Source organism: Canis lupus, chromosome 9 (assembly GCF_003254725.2).
Source record: "Canis lupus dingo isolate Sandy chromosome 9, ASM325472v2, whole genome shotgun sequence".
Lineage (NCBI taxonomy): Eukaryota > Metazoa > Chordata > Mammalia > Carnivora > Canidae > Canis > Canis lupus.
The window spans coordinates 20,042,305-20,066,570 of record NC_064251.1 but is presented as its reverse complement, the minus strand read 5'-3'; the positions used below and the strand labels follow the sequence as shown (position 1 = coordinate 20,066,570).

Genomic DNA, 24,266 nt, shown 5'->3' with positions numbered 1-24,266 from the left:
AATAAATAAAAATTAAAAAAAAAAAAAAAAAAGCACCTAGACAACAAAGAAGTTCAAGTACCCCCACTTCTGGGCTACACCTACTGACTAAACATTTCACAGCAAAGTAAAGATTTTGAGCTGCATTCCATTCTATTTTAAAGCTGCCAAAAGGTTTTAAAACAATTTCAAGAGATACATCTAGTCCAACTGCCACAAAACTGTCACTTAATTCCAAATTAAGTATCTTCTGCTTCTACAATAAGCAATTGTCCACATATTTATCAACAGGCCTTTCTTTGTGTTGTTCCCGTCAGATACCTTATCAACCTATCTTTTCTACAAGTCTTTTTTTCTTTTTAATACTAGCAATCACTTATCAGCCACACACAATAAAGTTCTTTTTCTAAACTTTAGAAATATCTTAATACCAAGGGAGAACAAATGGTAAGAATAAAAGAAATTCAACTACAAAAATAAATCCAATTTCTGCCACAGATAATCTCATTCTAGAGTCAGCATATCCTATTCCCCAATCCACCTAGTGACAAGATATTTGCACTGTAGTTTCTAAGGACTGACACTCTTTATAAAAACCTTATATGGGCTGAAATAATTTTTTTCTAAGATTTTATTTACTTATTCGTGAGAGACACAGAGAGAGAGGCAGAGACATAGGCAGAGGGAGAAGCAGACTCCCTGAGGGGAACCCAATGCAGGACTCAACCCCAGGACTCCCGGGATCATGCCCTGAGCCAAAGGCAGACGCTCAACCACTGAGCCACCCAGGCATCCTGAAATAACTTTTTTAAAAAATATTTTATTTATTTATTTGAGAGCAACAGAGACAGAGTGTGAGGGGGGTGGGGCGGCAGGGGGAGAAGAAGCCGCAGACTCCTCATTGAATAGGGAGTCCATGACTCAGGGCTCCAATCCCAGGACCCTGAGATCAGGACCTGAGCCAAAGGCAGATGCTTAACCAACTAAGCCACCCAGGCGTTCTTGGTTGAAATATTTAAATGTTAACCAGAAATCCTGAAGGAACCAGGTTTAAACTTAAATGATCATTATGTTTAATATGTCAGAGCCCTAAAATCAAATAAAAAGAACTGAAAGAATTTACAAAGCTGTGACCCCAGGAATTACAGGCAGTGACTAGTCTATGCAATACTAAAAAAGCATTATCACTTTCACTAGATCAACAGAGCTTTCTTCAGTGGTTATCTATAGCAAAGGTTTGGTACAATGAAAAAAATGTCATGAATTACCTCAACATGCCCTAAATGTGGCTACATTCTAGGTCAGATCATGTGGGTATTATAGAAATATCTATGAAAGGGAAGTATGCACACTGCTGAATCTGATACTAAAAAAAATAGCCATTTATAAGACAATTAAACTCAACCTTTAATGCTGGCAAGAGAATAAGGTTCTATTCTTTTCCAGGGTAAAGATATTGTACTAGCCGTTCAAAACAGATAGGCTTTTTTTTTTTTAAGATATATTTATTTATTCATGAGAGACACTGAAGGAGAGGCAGAGACATAGGCAAAGGGAGAAACAGGCTCCTCACAAGGAGCCCAATGTAAGACTCGATCCCAGGACCCCAGGATCACAATCTAAGCTAAAAGCAGATGCTCAACCACTGAGCCACCCAGGCGTCTCCAAAACAGGTAGGTTTGCACAACAGTGTGAATTTAGTGAACACTATTGAACTGTACTTTAAAATGGTTAAAGATGGGGGGAGGGGGAAGGTTAAAATGGTAATTTTATATACTTTTTTTATCACAAAGAAAAAAGAAAGAGATGAGCTTCAAATTCCTTTGTAATTTAGATAATAGACTTAGGAGTTATTGAATGCTTATATGCTTGCAACTGTGGAGACAGAGTTAAGATATGGATTAAAACCAAATTCCTGGGACACCTGGGTGGCTTAGCAGTTAAAGTGCCTGCCTTCAGCTCAGGGTATGATCCTGGAGTCCCAGGATCAAGTCCCACATCGGGCTCCCTGGATGGATCCCGCTTCACATTCTGCCTGTGTCTCTGCTTCTTTCTCTCTCTGTGTCTCTCATGAATAAATAAATTAAAAAAAAAATTCCTCTCTTATCAAGGAGCTCAATGTTAAAAACCAAAATTCTAGAGTAGTCTTAAAATGAAATAAAAATTAAATTAATATTTTCCAGGGCATCTGGGTGCCTGACTAGACTCTTGGGATTGATTGAGCCCCAAGACGGGCTCCCTGCTCAATGGGAAGCATGCTTCTCCCTTTCCCTCTGTCCACCCTGTCACCCCCGACTCATGCTCTCTTTCTCATTCTCACTCTCTATATCAAATAAATGAAATCTTTAAAAAAAATAAAAATAAAAAGTGGGCAGCCCCAATGGCCCCGTGGTTTAGCTCCGCCTTCAGCCTGGGGCGTGATCCTGGAGGCCCGGGATTGAGTCCCACATCAGGCTCCCTGCATGAAGCCTGCTTCTCCCTCTGCCTGTGTCTCTGCCTCTCTTTCTCTCTCTGTGTCTCTCATGAATGAATAAATAAAATCGTTAAAAAAAAAAAGGTAAATAAATAAATAAAATAAAAAGTAATTAAAAATTTTCCATCACTGAAAAATGAGTATTCAATTACCTCTCCTTTCTTAAATTCACTTTCTCTTTTCCTCTGCTAGGTGTACTTGTAAGTAAGTCTCTGATGCTTACAAATGAAAAATTCTGGGATTCAGATTTGCTAGCCCCTATGAAATGCCCTGAAATTCTAATGCTTTGTGTGCCTGAACAAAAAGTATCAATCAACAATGCTCCTTGGAATCTCTGAATAGGAGGAATGTAAAGATGGTAGGTAAAGATCATATCCAGACTTCAGAACTTCCTCTAAGCAATCACCTCCATTTAATTTTATCAACCTAACACTTAACAATTCTGTAAAATACTGAGACAAATTTTATCCTTTCAGTCCTGATTACCCTCTCTCTCTCTTCTGGACTCTTACAAATCCATGGTCTTTGTCAGACAAACTGCTCTCAATTGCATTCTTTGTATCGAATGCAATGAGTTCTTAAGCCATTGAGAAAACAAGTTTAATGGTAATCACATCTTTCTATCTCCTCCCTCAAAATAGATATGTGCTTAATAATAGATACTAATTTGAGATATATTTATTGAGCATCTCCTTTGTATCACCACTGAATAGAACTTATAGAATTATAATTTAAAAAGCAAAGGTTTTAGGGGCACTTGGAGAGCTCAGCTGTATGAGTGTCTGACTCTTGGTTTCAGCTTAGGTCATGATTTTGGTGAGATCAAGCCCTCATCCGGCTCCATGGTCAGTAAGGAGTCAGCTTGCCCCTCTCCCTCTTCTCCCCCTCACCATGGCGAGTACTCTATCTCTCCCAAATAAATAAATAAATACACAAAATTATGTGTGTGTGTGTGTGTGTGTGTGTGTATAGCAAAGGTTTTAAAGACTAGAACGTCCTGCTTTATGCCCTGTCCTGCGCCCCTTAACACACACACTTGAACTGATTAGCCTTCCCATTCAAATTGTGAAAATCTATTTCCAAACTTCAAAGAATTAGTCAATAAAAGTACACCTCTCCCCAAAGATTTCTTTATACAATGAGCGCCCCGCCCCCCAATGACCAGAAGTAGAAGTGCCAATGATTCCCATTATTTCTGAGGTAGTGTTCACATCTGCGATGAATAAACAGTAGCTCTTTAACATGAGGGAGCTAAAAAGTGAATGGAGTTGGTTTCCAACTAACAAGAACTCAAATGCAGAAGTATTAGTATTTTGTTTCTATCCACATGTTTACTAGTTAAAAGAAAAAATAAATACAATGGAAACTTTAAGCCATGTATTTTCCAGAGCCTGATCTGAATCTGAGAAATGACCTTGGCTTAGAGAGCTGTAGGAAATAAACCTCTGCTTCCATTTTATGTTTCATGTGGGTTGTCTTCTCTCTACTACTACATGGATTCTGATGGCAGAGAAAAAGAACCAGGGCAATCACCAGCTTCAGGGAGAATTTGGAAAGGCAAAAATTAAATTCCCCTGTTAAAGCCAAAATACAACGTTGCTAAATGACACAAAGCACACTCTTGCTGAGTGAAGTAAGTCAATCCAAGAAGGACAAACATTATATGTTCTCATTCATTTGGGGAATATAAATGATAGTGAAAGGGAATATAAGGGAAGGGAGAAGAAATGTGTGGGAAATATCAGAAAGGGAGACAGAACATAAAGACTCCTAACTGGGAAACGAACTAGGGGTGTTGGAAGGGGAGGAGGGTGGGGGCTGGGGGTGAATGGGTGACGGGCACTGAGGGGGGCACTTGACGGGATGAGCACTGGGTGTTATTCTGTATGTTGGTAAATTGAACACCAATAAAAAATAAATTAAAAAAAAAAAAAAGAAAGCACACTCTTGAGACTGTGTGTTTCTTTTACTCTACCCACCCATCACCCCCAACAAAAAAATTTTAAACTAGTTCAACCATACATTCAGAATTGTTGACCTGAAAGTATTCATGACACAGCAGCTTATCCTTACAAACTATTAGCTTAACAGTAACTTAAAATACAGTTATAGGAAAAATATAGACTGTTCTAAGGGAGAAAAGGTGGGGAGGGGGGAGAGCCCAGACCAAAAAAAGACAATAAATATATTCAAGCATAAGATCAAATCAAAAACATTGTTTTTCTTTCTTTATTTTTGTATATTTAAAAAACTTACCCTGAAGAGATTTTCCCAATCCCTGGCCCAGCTTCCACCCATGTTTCTGGAGTAAGCGATGTCCAATATTATCCTGACAGACAGAACAGAGAGACAAACCAAAAATATTCCAATAATATATTCTTCCCTTCCTAGTGACATTTAAACAGGTGATGAGCAAGAGATAATTCTACATATATGCATGCAAAAAGATGCTAATAATAGGGTAAATGTGCCCAATTAAAGGGGCATTAATGTAAAAAGAAATGCTGGCCAGTATTTTATATGGTAAGAACATAAGGGTAAGGGTCCTTTCTGATGGTGTGCCGGGCAACTTTTGTATATAACACTTTAAAAAGGAGAATAAAGGGAAGGGGAAAGGGGGAAGAATACATTTATGAAGTTTAAAACTAACATTAAAAAGCATAAAATCAAGGTACTTATACAATCATATCCACCACCTAGACAGCACCACTTTAAGATTTTTTTTTTTTTTTAAAGAAAATCTACACTGTGTTTAGTTATTTTGTTTATGTGTCAGGCTTTCATGATACAAAGTAAGTTGTAAGTGTAAGACTGCCCCACCACTAGAAATGAAAACACAATCAGAGCAAAATCCAGGCTAGACTTGATTGGTTTTTTTAATATATATATAATATAAATATTTAACTAGCATGCAGCCAATATTAAACTGAAAAAACAGTGAGGTTAGTAAAACAAGAAATTAAATTGATTAAACAGAAAAATAAAATGAGCTCAAGCACAGACTGAGTGATGCATTTCAACATGTAATCTAACAAAAATGCTAAAATGTTAGAATGAAACAGGCCTAGCAATAAGTTAACAGTAAAGAACCATTAGTGCATGTAGGGGAGAAAAAACCAATATACATAATGTCTCATCTTCCTAGGAGCACATCAGAAAAGGTATTTCAATGTAAATTGTATGAAAAGACACCAGAAACAACAATTAATGTCAGCCTCTGTGTAAGGGTTCAAGATCTTAGAAACCTCTGCATACCTTTGTCCCATTTGCTTTTTACAAATACTGTGAAATATGGAGACAAAACTAAAATAACCATTAACTACATCAGATAAAACGCTGCTAAACTAATCTAAAGGGAAACATTTAAAAATAATAAACAAATTGTTCTATATGCATTAAAATGTAATTTATAGTACTAACCCGGTATCACCATTTGAAAATAATCTATTTCCTGAACCAATCTTAGAAAGCTAAAGCCATAAATCACTGATTTAAAAAAATCAAGCAGCTCCTATTAAACTGCTTTTTATCTTCTAGTTCCATATTCAATGATAAAATGCTCTTTAGAATTGCAGATGAAAGAAAAAATTATTTTACGGTTATCTTTGCTGATAGTAAGTTAGAAGAGGAAGATTAAGCCTCCCAATGTTCTGTTTAAGTGGGGGTGGGGGAGGGACAGTGAAGGACAATTTCCTTCCACAAGTTTATGACATGCAAACTGCAAAGTCAAAAACTGCAAAAAAAACAAAACAAAACAAAAAAAAAAAACAAAAAAAAACCTGCAACAGATCAAGCAGTGGGGAAAAGATCAGGATACTTCTTTAAAAACAAAAAATAAGGCAAATGATAATGGAAAATTTGTTTCCAAAAAGAAAAAAAAAAAAAAGAAAATTTGTTTCTAAAATAGAAGTTATAGGGACACCGGGGTGGCTCAGCGGTTTAGCACCTGCCTTCTGCCCAGGGCGTGATCCTGGAGTCCTGGGATCGGGTCCCACGTCGGGCTCCCTGCAGGGAGCCTGCTTCTCCCTCTGCCTGTGTCTCTACCTCTCTCTCTGTGTCTCTTATGAATAAATAAATAAAATATTTAAAAAAAAATAAAAAAATAAAATAGAAGTTACAGTATGCCTGGGTGACTCAGAGGTTGAGTGTCTGCCTTTGGCTCAGGGTGTGATCCTGGGTCCTGGGATTGAGTCCTGCATTGGGCCCCCTGCGAGGAGCCTGCTTCTCCCTCTGCCGGTGTCTCTCATGAATAAATAAATTAAAAATCTTGGGATGCCTGGGTGGCTCAGTGATTGAGCATCTGCCTTTGGCTCAGGGCATGATCCTGGGTCCAGGGATTGAGCCCTGCATTGGGCTTCCTTTGAGGAGCCTGCTTCTCCCTCTGTCTATGTCTCTGCCTCTGTGTCTCTAATGAATAAATAAAATCTGAAGAAGAAAGAAGAAAGGAAGAAGAAAGAAGAAAGAAGAAGGTCTTTCTTATACTACTATGAAGATATAAACTTACCTGTACATAAAATCCTTATTTTGTATAACTTCTACAAGTGAAACTATGCAAAGGACAAGGATAGCAGAATGCCTTTAAGATTATGTAGTTGACTAAATTATTATTTAATCTTTAATAATAATCTGATGTTTTAACTATATTTGACACAGAGGTTTAGGGTATTAAACCACACTGACAAAAACTGTTGCTCCCTTTTTTAAGAAAACTCAATCTTTGGCTAAATGGAGATGAGACATTATGCTGACTGTGTTATATTATGAATGCACTAAAATAAACAGACAGATGAAGCAGTATGCTATTTCCAAAAGCAGTGCAAGTGGAGTGAAAGCATTTCCATACGAACCTGGCTTTAAAAACTGGGCTGTCAAAAGAACAGTTAAATGTAACACAAAGTAAGAAACTGTCCAATCACTAATGGTCGTTTTTTTTTTTTTTTGTCTTGTTTTCAATTCACTGCTTGCAATTAATGTATTTATTAAAGAAGAGTGAAAGCATAAGTAAATCCACGAGTCAAGACCAGCTGAGAGATTCAAGAGCAGCGTGTTGTGACTGACAACAGTGAAAGGAAAAGCAAATGTTAAAGGAAGAGGAAGAAAAAAGAAAACTTTAGGATTATACACATTAGCACCACTTTTACAAAACCACTCAAGATGGCTGTCACCTCAAAAAAAAAAAAAAAGCTACTGATACAAAATGGTAGTGGCATTTTTCAAACTTCAGGTGAAAATCATTCATTAAGTTTATTTTCCTAAGTATGAATAAGGAATGAAATGTCAGGATCTATATTAAAATTATTAACATGCCACTCTATGTCCTTATGATTACAAAAAAGGCAACAGAAACAATGGACATATCTCTCCCAGAAGCTCTTCCCCTTACCACATCCTAGATTAAGTGAATGGCTAATACAGAAAATCTGGACCTTTCCTATCATTCCAGACTACCTACTTTTGGAGGAAAAAAAGGCAGCTCTGTGACTCTGCAGAAAGGGCTAGTATTCAGTTTGGTCCCTTTTCCTATCAAAAAAAAAAAAAAGTTTTATAAATACTTGTCAAAAATCCAATAGGCTTAGGGGATGATGGATAACACAAGCAAGGCACACCAAAATACCTTAAAACAAAATAAACAAAGCAGACTTGCTTAGCTCTGAAATAATCAAAATGTTCATTGAATGCTCACTGTGAAAGAACAAGGGACTCCCTCGTAAGCCTGTGAAAATAATAATCTCCTCTCTTTGGAGTTGTGATTTTGCTAATTATTCCCATGGATGTTACTTATAGGAATAAACTGAAGTAATTTAAAGCCCAAATAAGTAATCCAGACATAACAAGGGCAATGAGCATTAAATTTCTGAAATAGTAACAATTTACTGTTTCAGTCACTATAGTAGTAACTAAAAAAAAAAAATTTCAGTTTTTTATTTTAAAATAAAATATATAATTTGAGATTTAATTATAATCTCATAGAACTAAAAATAATAGAAGAAAAATTTAACACTGTCTGGTTTATAACAAATGGGCATGACAATGACAGGCTGCTTATAAATTGTACATGGAAGAACTGTCAAGAAATTCTATCTCATCTACCTACATATTTAAGTAAACTCCATCCCAAATATGGACTAAACTCATGACCCCAAGATCAAGAGTTGCATATTCTACCAACTGAGCCAACCAGGCATCCTAAGGCAAATACTAAATTTAAATTAATTGATAAAGCAACTGACCTTTGCCCAAGGGACACAGCCAAAAAACTGGTTTTCCACTTGATTCACAGAGTTCTCACAAGCTATTTGTTCCTCTCTGTGCCCAAGACCAAAATGGTGGCACTGTGGCATTTTCTTTGGCTAGACATGAAGTTCTTCTTTCTGGTCAAACTAAGAAACTGAGCTGAAAATCCAAACTTTTTTACCCCTATCACCTCAGTTGGCCTTTTTTCTCTTCTATTTCTAAACAAACATATAAATAAATTGCTATATTTTTACCCTTTGTTCCCTTCTACTGTATGTGTAAGAAAGGAGAATATAATTTTTAAATGGGAAGATCTCTGAAAGCAAGAAATATAAGTATTATAAACTATTGACATGCTGAAACACAATACCAGAAAAAAACAAAAACACCTCATTATTGTTTCAGCCATTCCTCAATATTTCTATTATTAACTATGGAGTAGAAAATTTTCCCAAGAAATTTTCTCTTCTCCATAAAGCTATATTCCATCATAGTAACAATAACCATTTTGGCAATAGTACCACCAATCTGAATAATGGGAGCCTGCCAAAATACAGATAAAAATTTACTTTATTGTAAGAGGCTGATTTCCAGTTTTTATAGCAGGAAACAGAATATCATGTCTCAAGAGAAAACTATACTACAATTATGTCCGTGACTGGATAAATATTAACTCCTCACTCAATTTTCTTTTAGTTGACAGCCACATTAAATTTACACCATTTGCCCTTTTTCAACAGTGACAAAAATAGTAAGTCTCTTGAGTGGATTGTAAGCTTTGCTGATTGTGTATTAAAAGATTCTATAAGCAAAAACCAAAGGCTACTAGGTGAACCCATGCAAACAACAAGTTGTAAAAATTCCCGAAACAAAAAATCTATAGCTCACTACAGATGACACAATGAAGACTAGAGAGAAAAGCCATATAGTAATGCTACACCATTCAGCTCCAAGAAGCACATTATTTATAGTGCAGTCCACATATGGTCACTGCTAAATGTCAAATCAGCAGTCTTATAGTTACAGTTTGGAACTAGTGGAGTCCACAGATCTAAACAGATATGCAACAGGACAAAACTCAATTATACATATACTTCTAAATCCCTACATGAGCAAAGTAAACATCAGCAACTGGAGTTTGGAAACTTACATTATTTTTTTAAAAACTGTTCAGTCAACCTAACAACTATAAACACGGGATTTTAATCAGGTAAAACAAAGACCAACTAACGGCTGGTGGTAGTTTTACTTCCAACTGCAACGGTGACAACATATTTTACTATAGTGCAGGTATTTTGCCTTCTGCCCCCATCTCATTTCTCCTATTCTATGACAAAGGCCATAAAAACCATATATCCTAAATCACACCAGCCACAGTTCTTGGAACCATGGTGGAATTCCAGACTGAGCTACGGCTTTAAATTAAGTTTTGTTTTCTAAGTATTTTATCCTTATTAAGAATGTAGAGGATATAATTATAATGGCTGGGACTTTAAAACATCATTAAGCAATAACTTAAAATTCAAGCTCTAAAAAGTTTCTTTGTAATAAGGGTAAAATAATACTTTCCATCTTCTCTGTAATTCAGATAATCAAGTTGTCTGGCAATTCATAATTTTCTTAAAACAAAGTTTTATTCCTGATCAAAAATTTTATTGAAAGATATTTGGTTGGTTGAAATAAAGCAGGGGAAATAAAACTTTTTAACAAAGATTATGAAATACTTTACAAATGCTGGATTTTGAGGTGTTTTCAACATTTCCTGATTGAAATGGAAATACCTGTATCATCTCACTAGCAAATCTAGGCTTCAAAGTTTACTAAAAGCATAATGCATTATTGAGTCTTTGTATTTCATTCCTCATCTTGTTGGTTTGCAACAAATTTACCCTATTACCAAAGAAAAAGACCTTAATCCTATACTCACAATAACCTTTCACACAGGCATATTTCTTGGCACAAACCTGTGCAGAGACTTCCACGGTTACCAGCTGCTGCAGATTACCTTTGTTTTAAAAAAAAAAAAAAAAAAGACTAGACCTTTAGCTCCTGCAATGATCTGTAGACTCCCAAAGCTGCATTATTTCCAGCCACTTTTGAGTTGCATGCTGTAGCAAAACAGTCAGCACCTCTCAATAGATATTGCTGCAGAGAAAGATTTTAATTCAGCAGAGACTTTCTATGTGTGAGAAGTAATGCCATTTCCCCCTAAGAACAAGAGAGTTCAATATAGTCAGCCATATAACTAAGACACGCTTATTTGGTGGGCATTCCTTAGGTGATAGGGCACTTCCTTTTTGGGGGGAGGTGGAAGGGAAAGGGGAATTGATACCTCAATACCAACTTTCATGCCAATTGTTTTAGCACAAGTTTCTTTAAAATCCTTTATAAACTTTCAATTTGTCCATAAGTGATTTGGTAATAGAAATAAAATCCCTCCTGTGTTGTGTGTTCCCCACTTCCATCTAACACAATGTAGGCTCTGAAGCTCCTCCTACTACCTAAACTACCATAATTAATAATATTTACTTATGTGTTTCAGGAATAAACTTTCATTACAAGTATAGTTTATTAATATACATCTCTGAACATACACTTATGTATAAAAATAATTAAACATTCAGTCTAAGGACTATACCATTCATTATTCTAAGTGCAGAAGATAATACTATTTAATAAATAGAGCACTTATCAATTCCACTCCTACTCTTTGAGATTACTCAACAATGACTATTCAGTCAGATTGTCTTCTGATAGCATTCTTCCTATGACATGTGCTAGAAAAAATCCTGGACAGTGTGAGAGGAAAAACAGCATTAGTCTCACACACCAACGGAAGGAACTTTCCAAAAACTTTAAACTACACGTAGCCCTAAAATGCTTTTAAAACGTTAAATATTAGAGTTAAAAAAAATCTTTATTGAGTAATAAACTGCAAATTTAGTCTAATTAGCATATGTAAGACTATTAATCATGTACCTTGTAGATATGGTAGTTAGGTCTTGCTTTTGACAGCTATCTGTTCTTAAACTATAACCCAAAGAAACATTTAAATAAAACAGAAAAGTTAAACTATTTTTCAAATACAAAATACTAATCCAGCTAGCTTACAGATTTCATTGTAAAATTCTGCCTTGTGATAATTCCCAAGATAATACAGAACAAGGCACAAACTTCAGTGATTTTTAACTTAGCAATGCGGGCTTGGCATTTTATCCTCAAATCAAAACAATACTGGGCTTTCAGCACAATATCAGATGTGAATTCTCCCTCTGCAGCATTATCACATGCGTCATCAATTACTGCCATGCCTAAGTCTAGCATCATGCCAGCACATTAAGACAGAAAGTACTATATGCAGTGTTCACTGGACCAGAAGAACAGAAATAAGAAGGGGAGGTGGGGAGAAAGAAACCCTAGAGAAGAAATTAAAAAAAGGCAGACCGTGCAATACAAACCAGATCATGGCTGCTTAGCTAATATGGGCCAACTGCTGTGGAAGAAAAATGTCGAACACCCCAAGTTGTGTAAATTTCCGTAAACATCTAAACACACACACAAACACACACACAACACCAACCTAATTAGGAACATAAATATATGTTGATCCTTTACTATGTTACAGTTTTGAATAAAAGCTAAGTTAAAATATCTGTGCTCTCTAAACTGCCTTATTTTCCTGAGGAAAGAAGAGAAGCTAGTGTTTCTTAAAAGGAGAGGGGAAATGTCTTGACTGCTAAAAAGATTAAGATGTCCTCTTCGATCATATTCACTCAAGTTTACTAATTCACTGAAACCCTTATTAAAATATGTACACTTAAGCACAAATGTTAAAATACTGACGATACCGACTAGTTTAGACATTTTAACAGTGAACTGCGTAATTTACAAAAAAAGGGCTTTTCAAAATGAAAATAATGTTCAAAAGTTAAGATTTTTTTAAAAAATTAACAATCAGGAAAATAAATCTTGTCGTATTGTTTTATATCATTATCCAAACTAAGCCATGTGAAGAGACAAAGAATCAGCTTTTCACAAAAACCAGACATCTGCTTAAGCTACCAAATTTGTCATGTTTCACAAATGTCTGGTAAATATATTAGTCCTTAACTATTCCTGATAGAACATTTCACATGTGATTGTGTTGCCCAGGAAAGTGAAACTTTTAAAGGATCAAAATACATTTTACTCCTTTATTCAATTTACAAAAACACTAAACTTTAACTTGCTATCTTTAACAGAATATTAGTATGGGCCAAAATGATATTTTTCTATCAAATTCTAAATTGTTTCTAGATTTTTCAGACTGAGTTCCCAAAATATTAAATATTCGATTACATCCCAAATTCTATTTGATTACTGTAGGGCATGCAAGAAAACAGCTCTAAACTATACTATAAATTATTAATAAGTTTAAATTCATTCACATCAAGTGTCACACGAACACTACCTAACTAACTATGACCCAAAATTAAGCACTGATCATCTTACCGATTCTATAGGCTTGTCAAGTGATGCTTGTTCAATTTCCAAATGTCCTTCTTCATACTGATCAAAGTGATTACCCTGAAAAAACAAGACTACAGTTATTTTTCAAAAGTAATATATGCCAAAATTACTAATAATCTAATCAAGCTAAGGGTTATTTTTAACTTCATTTTCAGTAGACAATCCAAACTGTGCTACAAAATCAGACTTTTCTAAATCTATAAAAATAATTTATTAGGAGTCTAGGCTTAGTAATATGAATTCTTCCTGTGTCTAACATTGAAATTGCTAACTAAAATACTATCAAGCATTTAGGATTATCAACTTCTTCTCAGACTGACTATATTATGAAAACTGCAGATCTTCAAAACAAAAGCCATGTTCAACTTTTCATGAACAATCTTGTACTAAAGAAATAATAGAATGAAAATTAAACCTGTAATACTGTTCAATGTGATAACACTGTTTTTAACTAAAACTGCTAAAACATTCAACTTTAAGTGCTAACTACTCCCAAGTTTCAAGGAATCCAAAAACACAATCTCTTAACACATAATTCCAAATACAGCTATTCCTCAAATGATCTGCCAAGAGAGATAAACATGTCTGGATAATGCCATATTTGACCATAATCAAGCAAGCAGTCACTGCAATGAGAATAAGTCAAAACAGTTCAACTGAGGATAGGTGGGGACAACTCGGATATTCTCTCTAATCATGGTTTTCTCTGATCTCCCTTCTCCAATAGAAAGAAAGAGCTCATAATTTGGCTTTAAATCAGAATATCACTTTTCTGGTTCCCTTTTTGTTACAAAAGAAGAGGTCGTGATGGTTTGTGAGTCTTGAATTGACCTAAATCAAAAGACTAAAGACTTCAACCTAATCTACATTAATTCAGTGTGTGGAGTGAGTATGACAACTTGAATGTTAACCTAACAAAAGGTTACTTTATTTTTTCTTTTTCTTTCTTTCTTTCTTTCTTTCTTTCTTTCTTTCTTTCTTTCTTTTTCTTTCTTTCTTTATTTTTTTTTTTACTTTTTTTTTTTACTTTTACTTTTTCAAGGTAAAATCTTAATTGAATAATTAAAATTCAAATATAGAGACCTAGAACATAATTTGCCACACTGTATCATTAAATACTAGGTTACTTATTTCCCTCATGAGACTGTAAAGTCCTTAGGAACAAAACTAAATCTTGTTTCTCTCTTAAAACCCTAAAACTTAATACAGTGGCTAAACATTAAAGAACAATTAAGTGCTAAAACTGTGTAGTATTGGGCAGCCCAGGTGGCTCAGCAGTTTAGGGCCGCCTTCAGCCCAGAGTGTGATCCTGGAGACCCAGTCAGGTTCCCTGTATGGAGCCTGCTTCTCCCTCTACCTGTGTCTCTGCCTCTCTCTGTGTCTCTCATGAATGAATAAATAAAATCTTAAAAAAATAAAATAAAATAAAATAAAACTGTAGCACTATAAAATTCTGGAATTAGACATTGATGGTGGTAATGGTCATACAACATTGTTAATGTACTTAATGCCACAGAATTTTATACTTTAAAATAGTTAAAATGGTAACTTTTATATTGTATTTTACCACAGTAAAAATAAAAATAAAATTGCGCAGTAGGGTCTATTCAAAAAAAGGAGTAACAGGAATGGGTTTTCCAAAGAAAAACAGCAAATCCTAAAATTGCAGAGCAGGCATTCCAAAAATGAGGAAAAGCAATCATCAACAAATACTAAAAAAGGAAAAAAAATAGCTGTAAATCCTGAAAGTCTGTCTTAATCTCCAATATTTTGTCCAACAAGCTCTTTAAAATTAACTTTGCCTCTTACTTTAACTTCTAAAGCAACATTTAAAAGTTTAGAAACAATTACTTACAAGGTGTTAACTGCAAAGCACTTGAAAATTCCCAAATAAACATCCAAATACTTAGATTAACTCAAAAACCTCACATTATAGAACACCACCATTGTTCCACTTAATTCTTTAAACCAACAATTACTGGATACTATTTTTCCCCCTCCTCTCCTCCTCCCTCCGCCCCCCTCCTCCTGGATACTATTTTGAAAGTAAATCTTTAGAGTAACTTAGGACATGTTTTAAATCAAAAGAGAGCTGCCCCCAAATTTATCACTATCTTTATCACTATCAAAGATGATATAATAAAAACATGAACACATGGAGATATTATGAGAGAACTACCAAATAATTCTACAAAAAAGAACATGGACATTTAGGAAAAGCCATTCTAGTTCATCCTTACTGCATGAGAAAGCACTCAAATTTTTCCAAATAGATAATGAACCATTAGCAAAATCCTTTTATCTGTAGATTTGAAGTCATTTTAAAGATTTTATTTTTAGGGCAGCCCTGGTGGCGCAGTGGTTTAGCGTCGCCTGCAGCCCGGGATTTGATCCTGGGGACCCTGGATCCAGTCCCAAGTCAGGCTCCCTGCATGGAGCCTGCTTCTCCCTCTGCCTGTGCTCTGCCTCTCTCTCTCTCTGTCTCTATGAATAAATAAATAAAATCTTAAAAAAAAAAAGATTTTATTTTTAAATTAATTTCTATACCTAACATGGGGCTCAAATGCACAAGCCTGAGATCAAGAGTTGTGTGTGCTCTACCAAATGAGTCAGGTGCCCCAGACTTAAACTCATTTTAGAAAAACCTTCTGTAGGTTACAAACAATAGATTCCAAATGAGGTGCTTAACAAATTTCTAAAAACAGCTGGCTAAGCTTTCAAATCATTCTGGATCTATCAGACACAATACAAAACAGGATTAATAATACAGTTCGAGTCCAGAAAAAGACCCATCCACTTATTATTATTAAATGATCTTCAACAAAAGTACAAAGATTTCCATTGAGAAATAATAGTATTTTCAATAAATGGTGCTGGAAACTCAGCATCCATATGCAAAAAAAAAAAAAAAAAAAAAAAAAAAGCCTCGACCCATACCACAGATAAAAAAAAACAAAACGAAACGAAACCAAAATATATCACAAACCTAAATGTAAAACCTCAAACCAGAAAGTTTCTAGAAGGGATCCCTGGGTGGCGCAGTAGTTTGGTGCCTGCCTTTGGCCCAGGGCGTGATCCTGGAGACCTGGGATCAAATTCCACGTCGGGCTCCCGGTGCATGGAGCCTGCTTCTCCCTCTGCCTGTGTCTCTGCCTCTCTCTCTCCCTGTGTGACTATCATAAATAAATAAATTTTTAAAAAAATGTTTCTAGAAGAAAATATATAGGAGAAAATCTCTGTGACCTTGGGCTAGACAAAGGTTTCTTTTCTTTTCTTTTCAAGATTTTATTTATTGGGAATCCCTGGGTGGCTAAGTGGTTTAGTGCCTGCCTTTGGCCCACAGCATGATCCTGGAGTCCCGGGATCGAGTCCCACATCAGGCTCCCTGCATGGAGCCTGCTTCTCCCTCTGCCTGTGTCTCTGCCTCTTTCTCCTCTGTGTCTTTCATGAGTAAATAAAATCTTAAAAAAAAAAAAGATTTATTTATTCACAAGAGACACAGAGATAGAGGCAGAGGAAGAGAAGCAGGCTTCATGCAGGAAGTCCGACACGGGACTCTATTCTAGGCCTCCAGGATCACACCCCGGACTGAAGGCGACATTAAACCACTGAGCCACCCGAGGTTCCCTAGACAAAGGTTCCCTTTTTTTTTTTTTTAAAAAAGATTTTATTTATTTATTCATGAGAGACACAGAGTCTGGGAGAGAGGCAGAGACACAGGCAGAGGGAGAAGCAGGCTCCACGCAGGGAGCCCGACGTGGGACTCGATCCCCAGTCTCCAGGATCACGCCCTGGGCTGAAGGTGGCGCTAAACCACTGAGCCACTCGAGTTGCCCTAGACAAAGGCTTCTTATGCTACACTGCCAAAGCACAATATGTAAAAGAAAAAAACTGAAAAAAAAAAAAAAAAATGGACTGGGGGAAAGTAATTACAATTCTCATACCTGATATAGGACCTGTATATCCAAAACACACAAAGAACTTTCAAAACACAGTAATAAGAAAACCCAATTTTCAAAGTGGGCAAAAGATTTAAACATACTTCAACAAAGATGATATACAGATGGCAAATAAACACTCAACATCAAAAAAAAAAAAACCACACTCAACATCATTCATTAATCATTAGAGAAATACAAACTAAAGCCACAAGGTGATACCACTACACATCTATTAAAATGGCTTAAAAGAAAAAAAAACTAACAATATTAAGTGCTGCTGAAATTGTATGGTAACCCTCACAGATTGTTGGTGGGAATGTAAAATGGTACAGCCACTTTGGAAAGTTTGGCAGTTTCTTATAAAATTAAACACACGTTAAAAAAAAAATTAAACACACACTGGGGTGCCTAGGTAGCTCAGTCGGTTAAGCAACTGACTCTTAGTTTCAGCTCAGGTCAGGATCTCAGGCTCATGGGATAGAGCCCCGCGTGTACGCTCCACACTCAACTGTCCCTCTCCTTCTGCTCCTCCCCCTGCTCACACTATCTCTGCATGTACGCTCCATGCTCAACTTGTCCCTCTCCCTCTGCTCCTCCTCCAGCTCACACTATCTCTAAAATGAATAAATCTTAAAAAAAACAGTGTTACCATGTTGTTTATTAAACATGCATAGACAGCTCTAGAATACATAAGCAGCTGATACTAGAGACTAACTCTGAGAGAACTGAGTGCCTAAGAGACAAGAAGAGACTGAGAGGGAGGTCCTGTTTTTAATTGTATGTTTCTTCCTTTTGAATTTTATACTTAATACCCTAAGACTCAAATACTCTAATAGAAATCACAACCATTCTGTTTATCTTTGAATGCTTAATCAACTCCATTAAAAATTTCTGATAAAATTATTTTAAAATTTATTTTCAAGTGATATTGATTCAAAAATACATAATTTTCATTTTAAATGTTTATAAAAACAAAATGAAATCATGATTTGTTTGGGTATTTGAAATTTTTTTAAAAAGCATATACTTCGCACATAAAGGTCACAAGTTCTTTTTTGCCAGTCTTCTCAATAATTGACACCAGAGTTGCTCTTTTGCTGCTGAGTTTGACTATTAAAAAAAAAAGGCATCTACCAATCATGCACAATGTAATCCCAACTTTTTTTTTTTAATTATTTGAGAGACAGAGAGAGAGAGAGCACACAAGCTGGGAGTGGGGAGCAGTGGCAGAGGGAGAAGCAGACACTCCACTGAGAGTCTGAGATCATGACCTGAACCAAAGGCGGATGCTTTGGTTCACCAACTGAGCCACTCAGGTGCCCCATAATCCCAACTTTAATAAATTTCAATTAAAAAATTGAATCAGTTTAGATAGAAAAAATTAATAGTGAAAGACACCAAACTATCTGAACTCAAACTTAGAAGTTAGAAGCAAATGATCTCTTCAATGAAACCAACAAATTTATACATTAAAAAATAAAAATACAGGATGCCTGGGTGGCTCAGTGGCTGAGCACCAGCCTTTGGCCCAGGACGTGATCCTGGGGTCCTGGGATCGAATCCCGCATGGGGCTCCCTGCGTGGAACCTGCTTATCCCTCTGCCTATGTCTCTGCCTTTATCTCTGTGTGTCTCTCATTAATAAATAAATAATATCTTGGGCAGTCCCAGTGGTGCAGCGGTTTAGCGCCGCCTGCAACCTGGGGTGTGATCCTGGAGACCCGGGATCAAGTCCCACATCGGGCTCCCTGCATGGAGCCTGCTTCTCCCTCTGCCTGTGTCTCTGCCTCTCTCTCTCTCTCTCTCTCTCTCTCTGTCTCTGAATAGATTTAAAAAAAAAAAAAAAAATAAATAAATAAATAAAATCTTTAAAAAATAATAAATAAAAATACCTTTCTGGTATTTTTGACTAACAATACTCTAAATTTGTGTTAAGGAAAGAAAGCTCAGAGGGGAACACAATTTTAACAGTTTACTCCTGTGGTCTTGCTAAAGCAGTACATTTATTTGTTCCAGCTATCTTTTGAGTACCTATTAATAAGTCTTAGGAACTGTGGACTTCACAGGAACGATAGCAAGAATCCTCTCAATAACCCGGCATGAACTGGGTGCTATTCTGTATGATGGCAAATTGAACACCAATAAAAAATAAATTTATTATTAAAAAAAATAAAAATAAATATTTTCTTTTTAGAATAAAAATAATAACCCAGCATGATATGTAGCATTATTTCCTTTTTCATATGTATAATTCAGAGGGTGTAAGAAATTTGCTCAGTTACTTAAATAACAAGTAAAGAAGCCCAAATTCTAAGCCCCAGTCTTAAAGTCTGTGCTTTCTGGTATGCTACCTTTGTGATTTTTTTTTCCCCAGGAGATAGAGTTAGGAGGAGGAACACTGGAAGACAGCACATTTTCCATAGCTATTACAAATTTTAATGCAGATTATATTCACTTCTCTAATATATTTAAAAAAAAATTAGAGGGTTGCCTTGGTGGCAGAGTCGGTTAATCATCCAACTCCTGGTTTCCACTAGCAATCTCAGGATTGTGGAATCAGGCCCTGCGTAGTTTGCTTAAGACTCTCTCTTCCTCTCCCTCTACCCCTCCCCCCCCCAGCAAGGGGTGTGGTGGTGCTCTCTCTCAAAGAAATAGAAGAAAAAAGAGAGAAGAGAAGAGAAGAGAAGAGAAGAGAAGAGAAGAAAAGAAAAGAAAAGAAAAGAAAAGAAAAGAGAAACAAAGAAAGAAACATCGAGGGATCCCTGGGTGGCGCAGTGGTTTGGCGCCTGCCTTTGGCCCAGGGCGCGATCCTGGAGACCCGGGATCGAATCCCACGTCGGGCTCTCGGTGCATGGAGCCTGCTTCTCCCTCTGCCTGTGTCTCTGCGCCTCTCTCTGTGACTATCATAAATAAATAAAAATTTAAAAAAAAAAAAGAAAGAAAGAAACATCGAATAGGGGGAAGAGTTCAATACTATTTTATTAATGCAACGATTAGGGAGTTACAATAAAGGTTTTGTTTTTTTTTTTAAGTTTTAGAACTATACATAAACAGGTTAAGTTATACAGAAGGGGTAAAAAAATCAAAAAGGTAGTTCCTTGGGCAGTCTGGGTGGCTCAGCAATTTAGTGCCCCTTTCAGCCCAGGGCGTGATCCTGGAGACTGGGGATCAAGTCCCACCTCTGGCTCCCTGCATGGAGCCTGCCTGTGCCTCTGCCTCTCTCTGTGTCTCTCATAAATAAATCAACAAAATCTTAAAAAAAGAAAAAGAAAAAAGGTAGTTCACTAATTACAACTGTGTAAATTTATGTGGACAAAAAGTGAGTGGTATTCTGAAAATGTGACAGGAGCAGATAAATATACCTCAAGAAACACACCTAACAAACACCTAAAGTTTAATTTATTAAACTTTAATAAATGTATATACAATTTTACAATTGTATTTTCATGTATATACAATTTTAATACAATTTTAGGGGCACCTGGGTGGCTCACTCAGTTAAGTGTTTGCCTTAGACTCTAGCGTGGGTTGGGCTCCCTGCTCAGCAGGGAGTGTGCTTGCTTCTCCCTCTAACTCTGCACACCCCCACCCCCGCTCATGCTCTCAATCTCTTTCAAATATATAAATAAAATATTTTAAAAATATATTTTAGGGGAACGCCTGGGTGGCTCAGCAGTTTAGCGCCTGCCTTCGGCCCAGGGCATGATCCTAGGGTTCTAGGATCTGGTCCCCAATTGGGCTCCCTGCATGGAGCCTGTTTCTCCCTCTGCCTGTGTCTCTACCACTCTATCTCTCATGAATAAATTAAAAATCTTTAAAAAAGTTTTTCTAGGGATACCTGGATGGCTCAGCGGTTGATCATCTACCTTCAGCTCAAGACGTGATCCCAGATCCGGGGATCAAGCCCCACACTGGGCTCCCTGCAAGGAGCCTGCTTCTCCCTCTGCCTGTGTCTCTGCCTCTGTGTGCCTCATGAATAAATAAATAAAATCTTAAAAAAAAAAAAAATTAGTGATAGAAGTTGATTTTAAACAGTCTGAAAAGAAATATTCCACAACTAGCCATAACTATATTAGTGAACTGAGATTATTTAACATGAGCATCTGCTTGATTTGCCATAATAAGCCAATGAATTAGTTGCAACATCAGAAAAATATAAAAACTGCTCATATTTTTTGCTGTTTTAGAACTTATCCTTTTAAATATTAGGAGTATAATACCAAGTCACAAAAAGAAGCACCCACCAACAAAAATGTACTTTCCATAAAAGAAAAATTATTACAGCTTTAATCTTAGAAATTTAATCAAACTGGTTATCACCAATTCTAAGTCCTGTATTTATTCCTTATTTACTGTATGTCTTCAAACAAATCAAGTTATATTTTGCATCTACTGTGTACTCATTTACAAAATGAAGATCTTTATTTTTTTTAATTTAATTTAATTTATTTATTCATGAGAGACACACAGAGAGAGAGGCAGAGACCCAGGCAGAGGGAGAAGCAGGCTCCATGCAGGAAGCCTGACGTGGGACTCGATCCCGGGTCTCCAGGATCATACCCCAGGCTGCTGGCGGCGCTAAACCGCTGCACCACCAGGGCTGCCCAAAATGAAGATCTTTAACTGGACACTCTTTTTTGTCATTTCTTGATCTAAAATTTCATAAATCGGAATGCCTGGGTGGTTCAGTGGCTGAGCATCTGCCTTCAGCTCAGGGATTGGTCTCGGAGTCCCGGGATCAAATCCCATTATCAGGCTCCCTGCATGGAGTTTGCTTCTCCCTCTGGCTATGTCTCTGCCTGTCTCCCATGAATGAATAAATAAAATCTTAAAAATAAATATAAAATTTCATAAATTTGCAAATTTAAACTTAATTAAAGTTAGCCTCTAGAAAATGGTTAAGTCATTTAAAATTTGTTAACACAAAAACACATAGGTCATCAATTCCTACAAAAGAAAAACGTTAGCCACATTGGCAATAATCCTTGGTGGTGAAATATAAAACATTTTCACCTACCGTCAAAACAAATGTAGTCTTATTCCATGACATTTAAACCAAGTAAAAGCAAACAAATGCTCTTGGTTTAATGATGACTTTTTAGATTCAACACCATAAGCATGAGTCCTGAAAGAAGTTAAGTTGGGCTTTATTAAAATTTAAACTTTTTTTTTTTAAAGATTTTAAACAGTAAAACAAAACAAAACAGGTTGCCAGGGACTTTGGGGAATAAGAATGGATGAGTAGGTAGAGTGCAAGAGATTTTTAGAGCAGTGAAACTATTCTGTATGATACTATAATGGTGGATACATGTCATTATACTACATTTGTCAAAACCTACAGAACTACACCAACAGTAACAGACATACCACTCTGGTATGAGATATTGATGATGGGGAGGCTATGTGTGTGAAGGGGGAAATGGATATATGGAACTCTCTGTACTTTCAGCTCCACTTTGCTGCAAATCTAAAATTGTTCTAAAAAAAACAAAGTCTAGGGACACCTGGGTGGCTCAGCGGTTGAGCTTGAGGGTCTGCCTTTGGCTCAGGGCCTTTTGGCTCAGGCCGAGATCCGAGGGTTCCGAGGGTTCTGGGATCCAGTCCCACATCAGGCTCCCTGCAGGGAGCCTGCTTCTCCCTCTGCCTCTCCCTCTGTCTCTCATGAATAAATAAAATCTTAAAAGAAAAAAGAAATAAAATGAAGTAGGGCTTTCTTTCACTTTCTACCATTAGGCTGCATTTTAAAAATATTCACTTTTATTTTTTTTAAAGATTTTATTTATTTATTCATAGAGACACAGAGAGAGAGAAGGAGAGAGAGACAGGCAGAGGGAGAAGCAGGCTCCATGCAGGGAGCCCGATGTGGGACTCGATCCTGGGTCTCCAGGATCACACCCCCGGCTGCAGGCGGGGCCAAACCGCTGCGCCACTATTCACTTTTAATATTACATCTGTACTGTTTTTAATAATGTATTTTAATAAAGTTGGGGCACAGTGTTTTAAAAATTAGACACAATGTTAGTTTTTAATTTTTTAAAGATTTTTAAATTTACTTATTTGAGAGACAGAGTGAGAAAGCACAAGCAAGGGGAATGGCAGAGGGAGACAGAGTGGCAGGGGGAATGCTCAGCAGGGAGCCACCCTGGGATCACAACCTGAGCAGAACTCAATTGACTAAGCCACCTAGGCGCCCAAGACAATGTTAATGTTAACACAGTTTTCTGACCTGTAACAAGAGGCTACTTGATCAAGTAACATACCTAAACTAAGTATAAGATTTAAATTCTAACTACCAATTCAGTCTAACAAAATGTCTGGAGAAAAGTATTTTACAAAAAAACACCCTTCCTTGGAGACGCCTGGGTGGTTCAGTCAGTGACTCTTGGTTTTGGCTCAGGTCATGATCTCAGGGTCCTGGGATCAAGCACCGAGTGTGACTCCACACTCAGCAGGCAGTCTGTCCTTGTTCTTCTTCCCCTGCTCCTCCCCCCATGCTTTCTCAATAAATAAATAAAATCTTTTTTAAAAAAACCAACACCCTTCCTTAATGGACATAATCTGAACAGTGCAATTCACCTTAAGAAGACTGAATAGTTAGGAGGCAAGAGAAAAAATGTGGAAGTATTACATCTTTGCACTAGTTAACTTTAAAGAAAAAGTTGTATGAACCAGCCTCTTCACTTTTATTACATAAAAGGACACACAATTCTAGCCCAACACATAATATTCATTAATTATATGCCATCCACTAAGAACTGTTCTAGCACAGGGCATACAGATGAAGGAAAAGGTGCCTGGACTTAAGGAATATGGAGAAGGAGACAGGAAAAAAGTGAATTGTAAGTTTGGTAAGTACCATAATAGATATAAACAAAGACCTGGAGGAACAGAGTCAGATATGACTTCAAAGTGGAAGTAAACTGGATCTTAGCCAGGTTCAGGAAAGAAGTGTGGGGACTCCCATTGAGGGAGTAAAGGGGTACAAGGCTGGCTTTGTATGATGTACAGCTCAGTAGAGTGATATAGTAAGACAGGTTTTTAAAACTGTTTAGTAGGATGGGGAACCTGGGTGGCTCAGTCGGTTGAGCATCTGACTCATGGTTTCAGCTCAAGGTTGGTGAGATCAAGTCC

The 24,266-nt window shown here is 36.7% G+C and overlaps 1 protein-coding gene across 7 annotated transcripts in view; it reads right to left on the bottom strand.

Annotated features, from left to right (window-relative positions):
• Positions 1 to 24,266, bottom strand: part of GPATCH8 (G-patch domain containing 8) — a 117,088-nt gene that overhangs the window by 72,636 nt on the left and 20,186 nt on the right. For 2 of the 7 annotated variants that reach the window (XM_049114000.1, XM_049113999.1), the window contains exons 1-4: positions 13,178 to 13,258; positions 12,145 to 12,179; positions 7,300 to 7,317; positions 4,709 to 4,781 (exon numbers count right to left, since the gene is read on the bottom strand). Coding sequence is in view for 2 of the 7 variants with exons in the window: in XM_035721284.2 (XP_035577177.1) it covers positions 4,709 to 4,781; positions 13,178 to 13,252; positions 22,153 to 22,185 (181 nt within the window). In the remaining 5 variants the exon portion in view is untranslated. Of the gene's footprint in view, positions 1 to 4,708; positions 4,782 to 7,299; positions 7,318 to 12,144; positions 12,180 to 13,177; positions 13,259 to 22,152; positions 22,261 to 24,266 lie in introns of those variants that run through there. The other 5 variants (XM_035721287.2, XM_035721285.2, XM_035721284.2 and 2 more) reach the window with 4 other exon arrangements.